Source organism: Mobula birostris, chromosome 8 (genome assembly GCF_030028105.1).
Source record: "Mobula birostris isolate sMobBir1 chromosome 8, sMobBir1.hap1, whole genome shotgun sequence".
Classification (NCBI taxonomy): Eukaryota; Metazoa; Chordata; class Chondrichthyes; order Myliobatiformes; family Myliobatidae; genus Mobula; species Mobula birostris.
In genome coordinates, this window is record NC_092377.1 from 70,475,976 (window position 1) to 70,494,832 (window position 18,857).

At 42.2% G+C, this 18,857-nt stretch overlaps 1 protein-coding gene across 3 annotated transcripts in view; it reads left to right on the forward strand.

Annotated features, from left to right (window-relative positions):
* Positions 1–10,548, forward strand: part of slc1a4 (solute carrier family 1 member 4) — a 79,345-nt gene extending 68,797 nt beyond the window's left edge. For all 3 annotated transcript variants that reach the window (XM_072265428.1, XM_072265430.1, XM_072265431.1), the window contains exons 7-9: positions 1,591–1,725; positions 5,565–5,795; positions 9,926–10,548. In XM_072265428.1, the coding sequence (XP_072121529.1) occupies positions 1,591–1,725; positions 5,565–5,795; positions 9,926–9,965 (406 nt within the window). In that variant the 3' untranslated portion in view covers positions 9,966–10,548. The remainder of the gene's footprint in view (positions 1–1,590; positions 1,726–5,564; positions 5,796–9,925) is intronic.
* The last annotated feature ends 8,309 nt before the right edge of the window (positions 10,549–18,857 follow it).

The window sequence follows — 18,857 nt, forward strand, 5'->3', positions numbered from 1 at the left end:
CCAACTGCTATGCTACCATGGCACCATACACTCAACTCTTCTGATTAAATCACAGAGTTCTGACCTATATATTATAGTAAAACTCCCACCTGGTTAGTCTGGGCCCCAGTAAACATGACAGCAGATTTAAAAACAAAAGTGGAGCAAATTAATAAGAGATATTTCAATTTTGTTAACAATCCATTGCTTGAGTAAGCCAAGATGTTCATGTCTTTTCCCACTCTAAAGATACTGATTTTCTGGGATTCCAATATTCCAGTATTATTTTATACATACATGACATGCAGTTCCTTTTTTATTTTTAACTTTGAAGTATATCTTTTCACAATTATGCAAAATTAACAATAACATTAACTATACCTGACTTTTTCTATACTTAAAACTTCCATTTCTATCATATCCTAAAAGCCTATGTGTACAATGGGAAGTAATAAAGCACTAAATCTATGTACTGTATTTTTAAAAAGTATAAAAACCAGAGTAAAAGTAATATATGAAAGTGTCATCACATCAATCCAATTTTGATTTAAACGTCTCAGTTTAGAAACACATCAATATCAATGTTCAAATATTTAAAACATTTTTAAAGAATGGAACTTTAAAAAATTTGTACTCAAGGTACTAACAGCAGCTGACAGGAACTGAACTTCCACAGGTGTTTTCTTTTTCAATTCTTCGCCGATTATTTACTTAAGTGAAAGATTAGAGGTTTTCAATCAGCCTACTTACGAAGAGATATTGGACTCTGCAGTCAGTAGTGAAACTTGGCACGATGCATTATGTTCAAATGTCTGCTCTACAGCAATTAGTTCAACTCTTGCTTTTCAACCTCTTGTGCAGATTTCCTTTGTCCAACAATAAAGGTGCTCCTGGCCTGATTGAATGCTCAATTCTAGAGTTCCTTCCCTTAAACCCTCCTCTTCAACCTTTCTCAACCTTCTTCAGCTGGAGAAAGTGGTTGCGGCACTTGATTAGGGTACATAGAGGGGCAGGGCTTAGAGCAATATGGGCCAAATGTAGGAAATTGTGTCTAGCTGGATTGTCCCCCTAATGGTGTGAACTTGTTGGGCCAAAGAGTTTGTATCTATACTGTATTATTCTATGTCTCATCGTTCTTTGTTACACTCCCTAAAAATCTCCCCTTTCAGCTAAACTTTTGGCCAGTTGTGCTAATATAGCCTCATGTGGCAGTGTCAAGTGGAGGTTGTGATCATTCCTGTAAGCTGCCTTGGGATGTCTTTCGATTACAAAGACGCAATGCAAACATAAGAGTCTTTGTAAGCATTGAAGTCATTGTGCTAAATTCCAGATTTCAGACGGAGAATGTCCCTACTTGGGAGGGAGCAAAGCCCTCTGAAATGGAAGTAGGAACTTGACGAAACCTCCTTACAAAGAGAATGGTTGGAATATGGAGCAGATTGGTTGAATGACACTGATGGATTTACAAAGAAACCGAGTAAGAGGGAAAGTTTGGTAGATGAGGCAAAGAGGCGGCTGGTGTCGGCCTATTGGCCTGAATAGTTCAGTTCTCCACTGTAGGCTGATGTAAGCAGATGGACTATAAGTAAGTGACATTAATATTGCCTACAGAATGACTGCCACAGCATCCAGTGTTGGAGCAGCAGGAATCCCAGCGGGAGGAGTACTCACAATAGCAATTATTCTGGAAGCCATTGGACTTCCCACCAATGACCTCTCCCTCATCCTGGCAGTGGACTGGATTGTGTAAGTATGCCTGATATCAATGTATCCCTCTTTCTATATTTTATCTATATTATCTACACTTTTATCTATGTATGTATATTTGAATGGTATTAATTTCCCTCTTCAAGTTTTTCATTTGTTATTCTGAAATTGTCACACTTTGGATGAAGCAGCAGGCTGGGACCATTCACAGCATTTGGTTGAAATTAAACTAAGTGAAACACACCAAACCCAATTTGATAACAATGCTATTCTTTGCTCCACTTCAACAGCAATATAAAATCAATCTTGTGTTTTATCACAGTTAGGTCTAATTTTAATCCCATTGGGTAATTTCCCACTTGGGAAATGGGAAAGTTTTGCTGCCTAGGAAGTGATTACTCACAACAAGTGGCTGGCAGAAACCGCACCCCCCCCCCCCCCCACCCGCACCAGTTCCTTTCGCCCAGCCACACTCTTGTTTCCCGGCCTGTGTTGGCTGTCAGGTCAGCAGAGACACAGTTTTTGAAACAAGGAAAAACAAATTTCCAATTGCTTTCTAATCCCTGTGGTCTTCACCTTACTGATCACTGTAATCACCACAGACCTTTGAATTCTCTGAGATTCTGCATTTCTGACCTTGTCTGTTCAAGATTTGGATCTATACCGTGAAGTGAAAGGATCAGTAGTGATCACATTGACTGACAGAGCAGACCCAGAGAGCAAAATGGTTTGCTTTTTTCCTCATTGTTTGAATGAATATGACAAATAATATGGTAATAGTACCACAAATAATTAAATATAAAAGATGAATAAACAGTTGCAGAGTGCAATTTCAGTCGTTCAAAACTAACATTGTCTGATCAAAATGTGTTCCCTTCTCCGCTCCAAAGAAGCTGGGAATATTGGTGGAGAAGCAAACCTTGCTTGGTGACTGATGGAGGCTTTGGGGTAGGAAGGAGGTGATTTCATTGTGCTATAATTCAAATGCAGAGGCTTCTTTCACAAATTGAATTCATGGATTTTCAACTCAATACCCTTTAAAGAAAGAGACTTGGATGTTCATATATAACCCTTTATGGCTGCAGTGCATCAGAAAATCCCCACACAACCAGAAAGCTATGGGCAATGTTCCATTACAGGAACCAATTTGCCCATCGAAAGTTCCCAGCAAGAGCAATGTGATGATAATCTAGTTGTCCAACTATAGCACAGCAGTTCAGCATTGGTGGAAAATGAGACGGTGGTGGAACTAGAGGTGGACTGGCAGGGCCAGACAGAGGAAGTGAAGTTGTGAATCACCTGACAGTTGAGGGAATTGAATGCAGAATGGGAATTTTGAATCTGTGGGAGCTACTGACAAACAGGTGGTGAGTGAACAGGATTTGGCACGTGGGCAATAGAGTTAAAAGATAGTCTTATTTACCAAAATAGGTGACCAACAGGAACTCAAGAAATGCAGCTTCAATCTGTGCAAAGTCATCAAGGCAGTGAAACGACAATACAGAGACAAGATCCGGGCACAACTCTCCACCAACAACACGTGACTGTGTTGCCACCCACAGCTCCAATCTGCTAATTAAGTTTGCTGACGATACTACATTGATTGCCTTAATCTCAAATAATAACAAGGCAGCCTACAGAGAAGAAGTCATCACCCTGACACAGTGGTGTCAAGAAAACAATATCTCCCCCAATATCGCAAAAACAAAGGAGCTGGTTGTGGATTACAGGAGGAATGGAGGCGGGCTAACCCCTATTGACATCAATGGATCTGTGGTTGAGAGGGTGAACAGCTTTAGGTTCCATGGCATACACATCTCTGAGGAAGGTTTTAAAGGAGGAAAGAAACTTAAAACTTGAATTCCAAACTGCTGAAAACTCTGGCACCATGGTTGGTACAATAGAAAATGAGAATGTGAAGGAAGCCGGAAACGAGGAATCTGTGGCTTGCAGAACTGAAGGAGTTAACAGGGATGGTGAATGGAAAAACCATGAGGGTTTTGAAAACAGGAAAGAAAAAATATTCCATATTTATTTCCATATTTCCTTAAAACTTAGAAAGAGGCCACTTGGCCCATTGAGTCTGTGTCCTCTTCTATTCTACTACTAGTTTCCACTTTAACCTATTTTCCCCATATTCCCATAAACTCTTCTTTAGAAACATAGGAAACCTACAGCATAATACAGGCCCTTCGACCCACAAAGTTGTGCCGAACATGTCCCTACCTTAGAAATTGCTAGCGTTACCCATAGCCCTCTATTTTTCTAAGCTCCATGTACCTATCCAAAAGTCTCTGAAAAGACACTGTTGTATCCGCCTTCACCACCGTTGCCGGCAGCCCATTCCATGCACTCACCACTCTCTGCGTAAAAGAAACTTACCCCTGACATCTCCTCTGTACCTACTCCCCAGCACCTTTAACCTGTGCCCTCTTGTGGCAGCCATTTCAGCTCTGGGAAAAAGCCTCTGACTATCCACACAATCAATGTCTCTCATCATCTTATACACCTCTATCAGGTCACCTCTCATCCTCCATCGCTCCAAGGAGAAAAGGCCAAGTTCACTCAACCTGTTTTCAAAGGCATGCTCCCCAATTCAAGCGACAATTCTTTGATCCTACCCAACACACTAGAGGCAATTTACAGTTGCTATCGAACCAACCCACACCCCTTTGGGAAGTGGAAGGCAACCAGATTAAACCCACGTGGCCACAGGGAGAGTGTGCGAACTCCACATAGCACTAGAAGTTAGGATCAGAAGCTGTAAGGTTGCCACTCATCTAACTGCACTACAGTGCTGAACGACTGTGAGAATTGTGTAGGGTGAGCAGTGAGTGATGAGTGAACAGGTTCAGGACTTTGGCAACAGAACTTTACTTAGCCTCGTTTACCTAAGCTAGAATGAGGAAGATTGGGCTCCAACACTGAACTGTTCCCACAACCTATGATCTCACTTTCAATGACTCTTCATCTCATGTTCTCAATATTGCTTGCTACTTCTGATTAATATTCTTTCTTTCTTTCTTGTATTTGCCCAGTTTGGTGTCTATTACACTTTGGTTGTTTCTCCATCCTATTGGGCTCAGTCAGTCCTGCTGAAGGGTTTCGGCCCGAAACGTTGACTGTACTTTTTTCCATAGATGCTGCCTGGCCTGCTGAGTTCCTCCAGCATTTTGTGTGTCTTTCATTAATTCTATTGTGTTTCTTGCATTTACTGTGATTGCCCACAAGGAAATGAATCTCATGTTGTGTATGGTGACATAATAAATTTACTCTGAACAGAACAAGGTTAGCATGTGGAATGGCAAATGATTGAGAAAGCACACAGAGTGCTGCTTTTATAAGGAGGACAGAGTCTTTAAGGAGGGAAGATTTGACTACTACTATAGGAGACTTTGGTGAAACCACACCTGGACAACTACTTAAGGAAGAGTAACCTAGGTGTTTGAGCAATATTTACACCACAGAGTTTATTTTGTGGTCATTTTGGCTCACTCTAGAAATTTGACTGAGCTCTTTCTGGCACCTTTTGGTACATCGCTAAGGAAACTGAACTACCGTGTCAGTCATTTACATGACAAAATCTTTGTGGATCTGTGCAGAACAGGGGCCCCATTCATGTTCCTAAGAAAGCTTTATAATTTTGCTGTTTCTGATGTCCTGTAATCTGAGTAGGAACTTCAGACTGTGTTTGGAGTTTGACTCAGAATGGGACTCCTTCAGTAAAAAATGAGCTGAAACCTCCTATCAGGGCTCACCCAGGGAATAGCCGCCTGGTTACATGGCCAAGACCTGCCATTACTTACACAGCTGCAGGGAGGGGGAGGAAAATGGGGAAATATTTTACTCTGTTTTGCATTAATTTGATTTTCTAATAGAGACCGGAGCTGCACTGTGGTTAACGTAGAAGGAGATGCTCTGGGAGCAGGAATCCTCCATTACACCAGCCTGAAGGAACTGGACACAGGGAAAACAGATCTAACGGATGTGAAGGTGGAAGCAGTGGCTAACCCCAGTTCAGAGAATGAGACATCCCCACTTGTGTCTTACACTGAAAAGCCAATTGCTCCCTCTGGTCATGTGGATCAGGATTCAAAAGAATCCATACTGTGAGTGTGTAAAATATCTCGTGTAAACCCTGTGGTCTGTGATTGCATCTTGTTTTATAGTGATAATATGGAAAAAGTAATTGGTGCTCGCTGCGTATCCCTGATTATGTTATATGCAAGTTTGCCCAACAGCTACCAATGCCAGTATCATCTCATTATCAACCTCCATATAAGCTATTTCATTACATTCCAAATAAAAGATGAATGTCAATCATGTCAAAACAGGTCTCAATGATCATTTCCCTGACCAACACACCAGTAGCACGATGGAACATGATGAGCGGGGTTGAAGAACTGTCAATCAAGTTTAAATGTGTAAGGTCTTTAGGCTTAACACCTGTTAGTGACAATTGACTTTTAAAGTTTGTTATTTTTTAAAACATTAATGCATTGTGGGCCTGTCTCCCTGTTACTGGCCGGCTGGTGGTGTAGTGGCATCAATGCTGGACTTCAAATCAAAGGCTCCCAAGTTCGAATCCAGACGGCTCCATTGCACGCTTTCCATCCGTGCTGGGTTGAGCGTCGAGCTAGCAACTTGACCTCGTAGAAATAGGAAAGACAACTAAAAAAATACTGTCATGATGGTGTCCTGATGACTCCACCCGGAGTTAAGAGCTTCTCCTTTCTGTCTCCCTGTTACAGATGGGGAGCTTAATGTTTTCACATGCCTGAAGTAATAGGGTACTATTTGTATAGTATTATGCATAAATGTGCCAATTGTTAATGCCTAAAGCACTTTCTCATTTGAAGAAAATATTTCAAACGTACATGGTGCTGTTAATAAGTCTTGTGCCTTAAAGTGTACTGTCTCTGTTTTGGCTTCTCTTCAAACTCGTCCTGACTTGACTGCCTTAAGCTTAATTATGCACCGAGAAGAGAAATGAAAGTGAGAAATCCCACAACCCAAAAAAGACTCAATCAAATGAAAATGATCAACAAAAGCAAAGAGTCCTTGCTTGTCCTGGTCATGATTTAATATGCAGCAGTGCAGGGTTGCTGGTGCACGCTTTTGGTCTCCCTTAGTAACATCTTGAATAGAATCGCTCTCCCCAACTGGGTCTGCCTTTGTATCTTCTGAGGCTGGGGAAACACAAAGACAGATGCGACAGCCTTTTTGTAAGGGTATGTTGAACAATCAAATGCTGGAAGTCTTGCATGTAAAGAAGGTAAGAAGGCAAAAGCCTCATATTTATATGTGGCTTTTTTAAAAAAAAATCACTTTTGCCTGACTTAATGAGCATCACACTTTCAGATATATTTTGTAGCCATAATTAATATGGTTTCTTTTTGTAAAACTCTGTTGTAGAATGAAAGGCTGAGAAAGCAAAGCTAAGATTATTGGACAGTGAATCAGCCAAGGAGGTTACAAAATGGGAACTGGAGTTTTGAAGGAGCAAATTAATCTGTTTTTCAGTAATTTAGGGTCACCTTGGAGACACTCACCCACACTCATTAATTGCTTATCTTCTGCTTAGATTTTGAGCACTGAAATATGTTTTTTTCTTTCCTCCTGTGCTTTCAAACTATCCGAAAACCAATCCAATCCTGAAGTATGTCCATTTTGTTGGTAGTAGGTTCTTCTCCCACCAACTGTAGCTTGTCTATAACGCAAAGGAGAGGAAAACCCCTTCAAAGCTGTGATGCAGGAACAATAATTGACTAGTCCATTTAGAACAGATTTTTCTTAGCATGAGTCATCTTTCTAACTAACTAAATTTGAATTGCATTTTGCTGAGGCCATTAAGGAGAATTTTTTTTGTTTTACTGAGGAGTCCTTGCAATGTAGGATCTGATATCACTACTGCTTTGTTTGCAATCATTTTGAATATGATGAGAGCAAATCATAATGAGACAAATTACGTTCCTTCCGGTTTAGTTATATATCTAAGAGAATGTATGATTTGGAAATCTGGTACTCACACTTAATAACTTCTCTTTTGGCTCTTCCCACTTTCTTCAGACCAATGGTGTAGCTATGGGCACTCGCATGGGCCCCAGCTATGCCCGCCTCTTCGCTGGTTATGTGGAACAGTCTGTGCTCCAAACCTATTCTGCTACTGCTCCCCAACTTTTCCTTCGCTACATTGACGACTACATTGGTGCTGCTTCCTGCACCCATGCTGAGCTCGTCAATTTCATCAACTTTACTTCTAACTTCCACCCAGCCCCCAAATTCACTTGGTCTATCTCGGACACTTCTCTCCCCTTTCTTGATCTCTCAGTCTCCATCTCTGGAGACAGACTGTCCACTGACATCTTCTTCAAGCCCACTGACTCTCATAACTACCTTGACTATACCTCTTCCCACCCTGCCACATGCAAAAATGCCATTCCCTATTCCCAGTTCCTCCGTCTCTGCCGCATCTGCTCCGAGGATGAGGCTTTCCGTTCCAGGACATCTCAAGTGTCCTCCTCCTTTAAGGATGGTGGTTTCCCTTCTGCCATCATCAATGTTGCCCTCACCGCATCTCCTCCATTTCCCGCACTTCGGCCCTCACCCCATCCTCCCACCACCACAACAGGGACAAAATTCCCCTTGTCCTCACCTACCACCCCACCAGCCTCCGGATCCAGCACATTACCCTCCGCAACTTCTGCCACCTTTAACAGGGCCCCACCACTAAGCACATCTTTCCCTCTCCACCCCTCTCCGCTTTCAGCAGGGATCAGTCCCTCTGCGACTCCCTTATCCATATGTCCCTCCCCACGGATCTCTCACCCGGCACTTATCCCTGTAAGCGTAAGTGCTACACCTGTCCCTACACCTCCTCTCTTGCCACCATTCAGGGCCCCAAACAGTCCTTCCAAGTGAGGGAACACTTCACTTGTGAGTCTGTTGGGGTCATCTATTGCATCTGGTGCTCCCAGTGCGGCCTCCTCTACATCGGTGAAACCCGACGCAGATTGGGGGACCGCTTCATCGAGCACCTCCGCTCCGTCCGCCACAACAGACAGGATCTCCCAGTAGCCACCCACTTCAACTCTGCTTCACATTCCCATTCAGATATGTCCGTACATGGCCTCCTCTACTGACATGATGAGGCTAAACTCAGGTTGGAGGAGCAACACCTCATATACCATCTGGGTAGTCTCCAGCCCCTTGGTATGAACATAGAATTCTCCAACTTCCGGTAATTCCCTCCCCCTCACTTCCCCTATTCCTATTTCACCCTGCCCCCTCCCCCAGCTGCCTACCACCTCCCTCTTGGTTCCGCCTCCTTCTACTACCCATAGTGTTTTCCCCTATTCTTTCTTCACCTTTCCTGCCTATCACCTCCCTGCCTCTCTTCCCCCACCCCTTTAACTTTCCCCTTACTGGTTTTTCACCTGGAACCTACCAGCCTTCTCCTTCCCACCCTCCCCCCACCTTCTTTATAGGGCCTCTGCCCCTTCCCTCTTCAGTCCTGACGAAGAGTTCCGGCCCAAAACGTTGACTGATCGTTTCCACGGATGCTGCCCGACCCGCTGAGTTCCTCCAGCGTGTTGTGAGTGTTGCTTTGACCCCAGCTTCTGCAGAGTATTTTGTGTTTACAATTTGGAAACCTTCACTGGAGATGAAATCGTATCCAGTTGTCAGTACCTTCTAATTTTAGTTCTTTTTCAACTGTATTTTGATTTAGCAACTATGTTCTTTGATTTTAAAAAAACCGATGCTTTAACTGGACTAGTGGAAAGCTACTCTCCAAGTTGAAATCCCTGTAGCCCAGCTCCTGCTCCTCTGGCCTTGGACAGTTCTATGATCCCTGGCTTCCTGCTCTGTGCCCCTGAGATGGCTGTCCCTTCAGTCAGCAGTGATCCTGGCTGTGGAATTCTCTCGCTAAAGCCCTTGGTCTCAGAGAAGAGGAAGGCTGTGAGGTTTAGGGAGTAGATTCCAAAGTTGAGGAGAAAGACAGCCGAAGATGACGGCCACCACTGAACCAGTGGCGGAAATTGGGGATAGGCAGCAGGCTGGAAAAGGGACATAACTGAACCCTGTAAGACAGGAGGAAGTTATTGAGATGTGGATGCTCCTTAAACACTGCTGTTTTAACTTATCATAATATCAGTGATAGATTATGTTTCAGAATGTTCTTGTGAGGAGAATTGGAATGTTAGAAGTGCTATATAAATGCAAACTCTTCTTATTTCAGTTGTGTTACTAAAACTCCTGTGGCTTCACTTATCATTTGAGCAATACACTGGAAGCGCCCAGCTTGGCTCCTGCACACATACGCAGTGTCTCACCACACACATTTCCACTGATGTGTGTGGATGTGAGACATTGTCCTGTAATGGAAAGTCCTGGACTGGCTGATTAAAGTCGGGGTGGGAGGGGGTGGAATCCAGAAGCTGCTGCACTTCTACAAACTCTTGCTTGGCGACTATATTGTGCTGGAGGAGAGAGCTCACCTGATAAAACAATTACTTCTTTTTAGAAAAGAATGTTTACTTAATGAATAATCCAATTTATTTAATTCTTCGTTATCAGTAACATAAATATAGGTAACAGTACTGTTCAACCAAGAGAGAAAAAAAATGATGGTTTACGTTAATTTTCTTGGTTGCTGAGATTAAAGTCTGCTCTCTTAAATTATCTTTAAATTGTGTAATTTAAACTTCTGTGATTAAATATATTTCCAATCATTTACAGTTTAGCAATATAGTTTCTAATGTGGACTACTGATTTTGTGAATTTAAAGCACTGGATTATTTTTCTTTGCAGTTGAAGGTGTAATTATGCAGTTGTGTGTATGCAAAGTGAATAAATGTGAAGATGTCAAACAGTGTGTGTGCATTTTTCCAAGATATGTCCTGCGATTGTCCTCCAAATGCCTGCACCTTTCTGTGTAATTTCGAATAACAAATGAAGAAAGATAGAAGCTAAATATAATACATTTCTTTTTTGATTTCAGCATACAAGATTAAAATGCCTTTAGATTACAAGCTAGGTATCCATAAATGGTACTTAATTAAACCTTTGGATCTCCTGGGGATTTAAAGGATACTGTATATATAGACACTAGTCTTTTCCCTTTTTTATTAAAGTAAGGTGAAATTAACTATATTGTTGCCAAGAATGTGGGACTTTGGTTCGGTGGAGAATGAGATGATTCTCCCTAGAACACAGAAGGCAAAGAGGTTTTATAGAGGCATTCAAGAATTTTAATAGTGGGTGAGGACAAAGTGTTTCTGTGACAGATCTTAGGCTGATTGTCTGTTTATCTACGAACAGATGTTAAGGCCAGACTTAATGCCATGTGTTTGAGGAGGATGAACAAGTAACTAATTAATGCAACACTCATATGATTGAAGTGCCTTTGCTTTGAGTGCCAGAGCTGATGTTCAATGGATCATCCAGCATGTAACCGTGGCTGTCCTCTGGTCAAGTGATTCCCTGGACAATTTATGAATTCTTAATGTCTATATAAGAAGCAAGTTAGTTTTCAGAGGGATGAATAATTAAAAGGAAAATCAGATTAGGAGTTGGTGAATCTGAAATCCTGTTTAGTGCCTCCTATTGGTGTTTGTTTGTTATTGTCAGATGCACAGTAAACGTTTACACTGACGGATACAGTGAAAAAGTAGATGGTGTTATCATACTTGTGACCCAGGCTCATGACCTTGCTGGAGTCACAGCAATGAAACAGCTGCTTTGGCCCAACTTATCCACGCTGGGCAAATTATCTATCTGAGCTCGTTCCATTTTATCTGCATTTGGCCGATAGGTTTTTTAACCTTTCCTATTGATGTATCTGGTCTATATGTCTTTTAAATATGGTAGTATCCACCACACCACCACTTCCTCTGGCATCTGGTTCCATACATCCAACATCTACTGTGTGGAAAAAGTTGACTCCTCAAGTTCCTTTTAAATCTTTCTCTTCTCACCTTTAAGCTGTGCCATCTGGTTTTGGACTCCCCTACCTGGGAAAGAAGCTACGTATGTTCACCTGCTATCTGCCCATCATGATTTAAAACTCTTTCCGTAAGGGTATTCCTCAGTGTTATATGTCCTAAGGGGGAGAATGTCCCAGTCTATCCAGTCTCTTCTAGTAATTCAATCCTGATAACCTCCTTGTGCATCTTTCTGCATTTTTCAGCTTAATGGTTTCTTTCTTATAAATAGAACTGCACACTGTACACCAAGTGTGGTTTCACCACCAAGTTCAAACACTTGAGTATTTCTCATTATAACTACATAAGGTTTACCTTCCTCCTCAACTATCCCCACCAATTCTTTTAAATCCATGTATTTTCCCTTCATGATGCAGAAAATGTCATGCAAATTCTCACCAACCTCTGAAAAGGGGGATTCTCCTAAATTCCTTTCTGGGTTTCTCAGGGTTGAACTTACTTGGAATGCAGCAAAGCCTCAGCAACAGCCTGTTTTTAAATCCCATCCCCTGTACAAACTTGCTGACTGAGCTTGTCCGTCAACAGCCCCGGTGTGCTTCACCACTGGACTCCGTGCAGTTGGACACGGGGACTCAGAGCTGCTGGTTTCTCCAGGACTTGTGCTGGGAGTCTGCTGGCAGGGGCTGAGTCTGACCATTTATAATGGAGATGCTATGGCTGGAAGGAAGGATGAGGTAAATTATAATTATTTGTGTGTGTTGTAATGTTTTAATTGTTTAAGAGGTTTAACTGAGTGATATAATTTTTATTTGTAATTTTAATCTGAATGTCAGGGACATTTGGAGATATAACCAAAGCTGACTGCGGTGCCCTTTCTGTCTTGTATAAAGTGAGACTTGTATCAGGTGGTTCCTGTGACCAGAGTACATTCCAAATAGACCGACCACCACACAGAGCCAAACCTGCAAGTCAGCGTTCTGGATAGGAATCAGGCAGGAGGACAGCTTCAACAGCATCGTCATTATCGGGCATCTCCTTATTCATCTTCCTCCTGTGACTAAACAGCTGCTCACCAAACCAAAGTGTAGATTTTCTCCACTTGACATGTTTTTGAATGGAGGGAGAGGTATCAACCATTATATGAAGCCTTAATTTGCCTCAAGATGCCTTTGATTTCAAAGATTTAGAGCATCTGGAATTCACTCCCTTTGCTTCCTGCTGCCTCAGGAAAGCAGCCAGCGTAATCAAAGACCGCTCCCACCCCAGACATCTCTCCTCTCCTCTTCCATCTAGGAGAGCAGTCATCGCCAGACACAAGAATAGCTTCTATCCCAATATTCAGAGGAGTGAAGTGGTGCAACAAGTGATCAGATGTACATCTCCTTCAGACTGTGTTCTTGATCTCTTCTGAAAGTTGTGAAGTCTACCACATGAGAACGAGCCCACGTGGATCAAGGCTCTCTTGTTGCTCGGTGCAGGTACCACTACTACGCACAATTTCTTGGAAGAAAATCCCTGGAGGAATCTGTATTCAAAAACAGAGAATGTTGGAATGGTGGGAAGTGAATTGACATTTCAAGTTGATTATCTCTTATTGGGTCCTTAGGAAAGCATTTGGCAAATCATTGCTTTCCATTTCTGCACAGCTGTACTACATGTCCTATTGGCTCAAAAAGAAATGTATAACTCCTTTTACACCTAAAACCGAAAATAATCAGAATCAGGTTTATTATCGCGAGCATGTGTCATGAAATTTGTTAACTTAGAAGCAGCAGTTCAATGCAACACAAAATATAAAAGAAAAAACACAAAATAAAATGATAATAATAAATAAATAAGTAAATCAATTATGTATAATAGTCATGTCTTCATGGTGAGTTGTAGGAGATTGTTGATCTACATCAGTGTGATTCACAGTCACATTTACAAATGGAAACCAGACATTTCGTAGTGAAATAACAATAGAGTTAATTTGCACATCTGTAACATTTATCGTATACTAAGGCAAGCTCTACTTTGCACTAATTGTGAATCAATAAAACAATGTATTGCTTAATTAAGAACAATAATCCGTGTAATATAAAAGACATAATGCATTCTTAGAACATTGATACTGATTCACATGGAAAATTAACTAGTTTGGATAACAAATTTCTCCTTTAAAGGTTATTAAGGAGTTCCATTTATCCTTTGTTATGACAAGTACAAAGTTGCTTGGAGGATTGTTATTGAGAAGCACAGAATCTCCTTTCTCATTTGGCCTGTTCTTACTGGGAGTAAATATAGAGCAGGACAGTTTTCCATTTTATCAGCTCTGATCAAAGACACTTTCAAGCATTTCATTATTCTTACATTGATCACAACCTTCTCCTCCAAAGATTGCTTTTGCTTGACCCTCTTAGTTATCAAGTTGTAGACATCACCTACTACTGTCTCTAAAACTTTATCCACGCTGTTACTTTTGTCCCTTAAGACTCTGGGCCAGCCCCTTCCTGATTATGTGACCTTCAGCTGCATCATCCAAAAATAAAAGAAACAATATCAGTTTCCACATCTACACAAACAACACCCAACTCATTTGACTACCTCTATCATACCCTCCGCATGCTTGTCCAGCGTCCAGTACTGAATGAGCAGCTGAATACTCAGGCCTCAACCTTTGTCCATTCCTACTGTCGGAAGCTGAACCAAATTGTTTGTACCATGTATCGTGTCTGGCAATTCAATGTGAGCACACAGGAGTGCTATCATCTAGATTGTCCGGTTCCACTTTGCCCGACATTTAATCAGTGCACCCTCCCCCCATCTAGAGTTGAAATGTCATCCATGCATTCACTGTGCCTCCAGACGGCTGCATCAATTCATTCTTGAACAACACACGCAATGCTGGAGGAACTCAGCAACTCAGGTAGCATCTATAGAGGGAAGATGATGTTTTAGGCTGAGATCCTTCATCTGGACTGGAAAGGAAGGAGGGCAGAAGCCAAAATAAGGAGGTAGGGGTACAAGTTGGCAGGTGAGGGGGGAGGATGAAGTAAAGAAGTTGGGGTGGTAAGAGGGAAAAGTAAAGGGCTGACAAAGAAGGAACCTATTAGGACAGGACAGCGGACCACGGGAGAAAAGGAAGGAGGAGGGGAACCAGAGGGAGGAGATGGGCAGGTGAGGAGAGAAGAGGTAACCAGAAAGCAGAATTAAAAAAAGAAAGAAGGGGTAGGGACAGAACTTGCTATGTTAGAGAAATTGCTGCTCATGCCATCGGGTTGGAGGCTACCCAAACAGAATATGTGGTGCTGCTCCACCAGCTTGAGTTTGGCTTCATGTGGCAGTTGAGGAGGTCCTGGACAGACACGTCAGAGTGGGAATGGGAAGTGGAACTGAAATCGGTAGCCACTGGGAGATCCTGCCCTTTGTGGTGGACAGAGCAAAGGCGCTTGACAGAGCAGCCCCCCACCCCCCATCTGTGTCGGGACCTGTAGAATTCCTTGTATTTATCCATTCCTTCCTAACCACACTTTCTCATTCTATTTTTTCATAAACGTGAACTCCTTTAATTCATGGCCAATCCTGTTTGTTCGTGACTCATGTACTGCCTCATTCACATTCACTTTCAAGTTCTTTTCCTTAATTTGAAATTCCTGCCTGACATCACCCCCACCAGCTCACCAGCCACGATTACTCGATTAACTCATTTTGATTCTCGGTATCAAATATATTCCTGATTGTGAGGCTGAATCAAAATCAGGTTTAATATCTGGCAGTCGTACAACCGTGCTCTGAAATAAAAACATTCCTCCAGTTCAGGCCTCTCTGATTTCATTAGCTCACCCCATGCCTACAGTTCCCAAGGCCCCGACCTTTGTAATTGTCTTCCTTAACTTCATCACTTTTAAAACACTCTCACTTTCAATAAGTAAGCTCCTTAACAGGCAACTCTTAGCTAGTCATCCGTATTTACTAATCCTTTATTGAAGCCAGTTTTACAATGTTAATAACATAACCTAATTTTAAATAATTGTTCTTGATTTGACTGTTAATTTAACAAGTAGAAACAGATGTCAGGATCTCCCAGTGGCTGCACATTTTAATTCCACGTCCCATTTCCATTCTGACATGTCTATCCACGGCCTCCTCTGCTGTAAAGATGAAGCCACAATCAGGTTGGAGAAACAACACCTTATATTCCATCTGGGTAGCCTCCAACCTGATGGCATGAACATTGATTTCTCTAATTTCTGTTAATGCCCCTCCTTCCCTTCTTACCCCATCCCTTATTTATTTTTATTCCCCCCCTTTTTTTTCTCTCCTCTCTCTGTCCCTCTCACAATCACTCCTTGCCTGTTCTCCATCTTCCTCTGGGCTCCCTTCCCCCTTTCTTTCTCCCTAGGCCTCCTGTCTTGTGATCCTCCCCCTTCTCCAACTCTGTGTCCCTCTTGCCAATCAACTGTCCAGCTCTTAATTTCTTCCATCCCCCTCCTGTCTTCTCCTATCATTTCGGATCTCCCCCTCCCCCTCCCACTTTCAAATCTCTTACTATCTCTTCTTTCAGTTAGTCCTGACGAAGGGTCTCGGCCCGAAATGTTGACTGTACCTCTTCCTATAGATGCTGCCTGGCCTGCTGCGTTCACCAGCATTTTGTGTGTGTTGCTTGATTTTCCAGCATCTGCAGATTTTCTCGTGTCTCAGTGTTTTTGTTATCACTTTGGCTCAATTTTGTTATACATTGTTATCTGGCCTCACTATTAACACTGAGAAAAAAGCATCATGTGCTTCCTTCAGCAGATAGTTATTTCAGATCCCAGCAGCTGCAATTCTCTTGTGTGTCCATTGATATGCTTGTCACGGGCACCATTACACTATTAACTCATTTTGATTCTTGGTATCAAATATATTCCTGATTGTGAGGCTGGATTAGGATCAGGTTTAATATCATCAGCATATGTCGTGAAATTTGTTAACTTTGCAGCAGCAGTACAATGCAATACATGATATACTGTGAATTACAGTAAGCATTTATAGCTTAATAAATAGTGCAAAACAGAAATAAAAAAGTAGTGAGGTAGTGTTTATAGGTTCAATGTTCATTCAGAAATCAGATGGCAGAGGGGAGGAAGCTGTTCCTGAATCACTGAGTGTGTGCCTTCAGGCTTCTGTACCTCCTTCCCGATGGTAACAGTGGGAAAACGGTGGTAGGAGTCCTTAACGATGGACGCCGCCTTTCTGAGGCACCGTTCCCTTAAGATGTCTTAAATACTACAGATACTGGTACCTATGATGGAGCTGACTAATCTTACAACTCTCTGCAGCTTACTTAGATCCTGACACCCAAACCAGACAGTGATGCAGCCAGTCAGAATGTTCTCCGTGGTATATTTGTAGAAGTTTTTGAGTGTTTTAGGTGACATTCCAAATCTCTTCAAACTCCTGATGAAATATAGCCGCTGTCTTGCCTTCTTTATGTAGCTGCATCGATCTGCTGGGACCAGGTTATATCCTCAGAGACAGTAACACCCAGGAACTTGAAGCCGCTCACTCTCTCCACTTCTGTTCCCTCGTCTTACCCTTCCTGGAGTCCACAATCAGCTCTTTGGTCTTACTGACATTGAGTGCCAGGTTGTTGCTGTGACATCACTCAACTAACTGGTATATCTCGTCCTGTACACCCCCTCATCACCATCTGATATTCTACCAACAATGGTGGTATCATCAGCAAATTTATAGATGATATTTGAGCTGTTCCTAGCCACGCAGTCATGGGTGTAGAGAGATTAGAGCAATGGGCTAAGCACACATCCCTGAGGTGCACCAGTACTGATTGTCAGAGAGGTGGAGACGTTATTTCTGATTGTGGTCTTCCACTTAGGAAGTTGAGGATCCAGTTGCAGAAGGAGGTACAGAGACCCAGGTTCTGTACCTATTTGATCAAGACTGTAGGAATGATGGTGTTAAACGCTGAGCTATAGTCACTAAACAGTGTCCTGACAGAGAAATTTGTATTGAATCTTTGCATATATTCCTTGGTTCTATCCTATGTCTTGAAATTTGTTGTTTTCAGCACCAGTACAGTGTAAGACATCAAAACATTACTATGTCACAAAAATAAATGATTCATAAAAAGGAAGAATGAGGTATTGGTCATGGCTTTGTGGACCATCAGAACTCTGCTGGAAAAGGGGAAGAAGTTGTTTCTAAGATGTTGAATGTGGGTCTTCACACTCCCTCCACACCAGCCTCCCCAATCAAAGTAATGAGGAGAGGGCGTTTGCCAGGTGGTGGGACTCCTTAATGATCTGAAAACTGATTTTCTCTTTCCCAGTTATCAGCAGACACATTAACTGTTTCTCCTTCTACAGACACTGCCTGACCTGTTGGGCATTTCTAACCATTTAACAACATGAGGTTGCTTAACAGGCTAAGAGTCCATGGTATTACAGGAAAGACTCTAGCATGGATAAAGCAGTGGCTGATTGGCAGGAAGCAAAGAGTGGGAATAAAGGGAGCCTTTTCTGGTTGGCTGCCAGGGACTAGTGTGATCCACAGGGGTCTGGGTTGTGACCGATTTGTTTTATGTTATTTGTCAGTGATTTGGATAATGGAACTGATGGCTTTGTTGAAAATTTTGCAGATGATATGAAGATAGGTGAAGGGGCAGGTAGTTTTGAGGAAGTAGAGAGGATTTAGACAGATTAGGAGAATAGCAAAGAAATGGCAGATGGAATACAGTGTTCGGACATCTATAGACATCATTGGTAAAAGAAATGAAAGGCTTGAATATTTTCTAAATAGAGAGAAAATACAAAAAAAAACTGATGTGTACTTGTGAGTCCTTGTGCTGGATTCCCTAAAGATTAATTTGCAGGTTGAGTCAATGGTAAGGAAGGCAAATTTCAAGAGGACTAGAATATAAAAGCAAGAATGTAATGTTGAAACTTTATGAAGCACTGCTGAGGCCTCAAGGCCAATTTATACTTCTGCATCAAATCTACGCCGTAGGTATGATGTAACCACATACCCTACGCCGTCCCCAAAAATGTAACTACGTGTCACGGCGACGCAGACGGCAACAATTGTGATTGGTCCACTTGGTAGCATCACATTTCCTCCTACGCTGCAATAGCTTCCCATTGGGCGACTGGAGGGCAGGGAAAGAAGTCTGGCTGCAGAGCATTCCACAAAGCTTTACAGACCTCCGAAATTATGGAGGACCCTGTGCTTGACACCAGTTTGTAG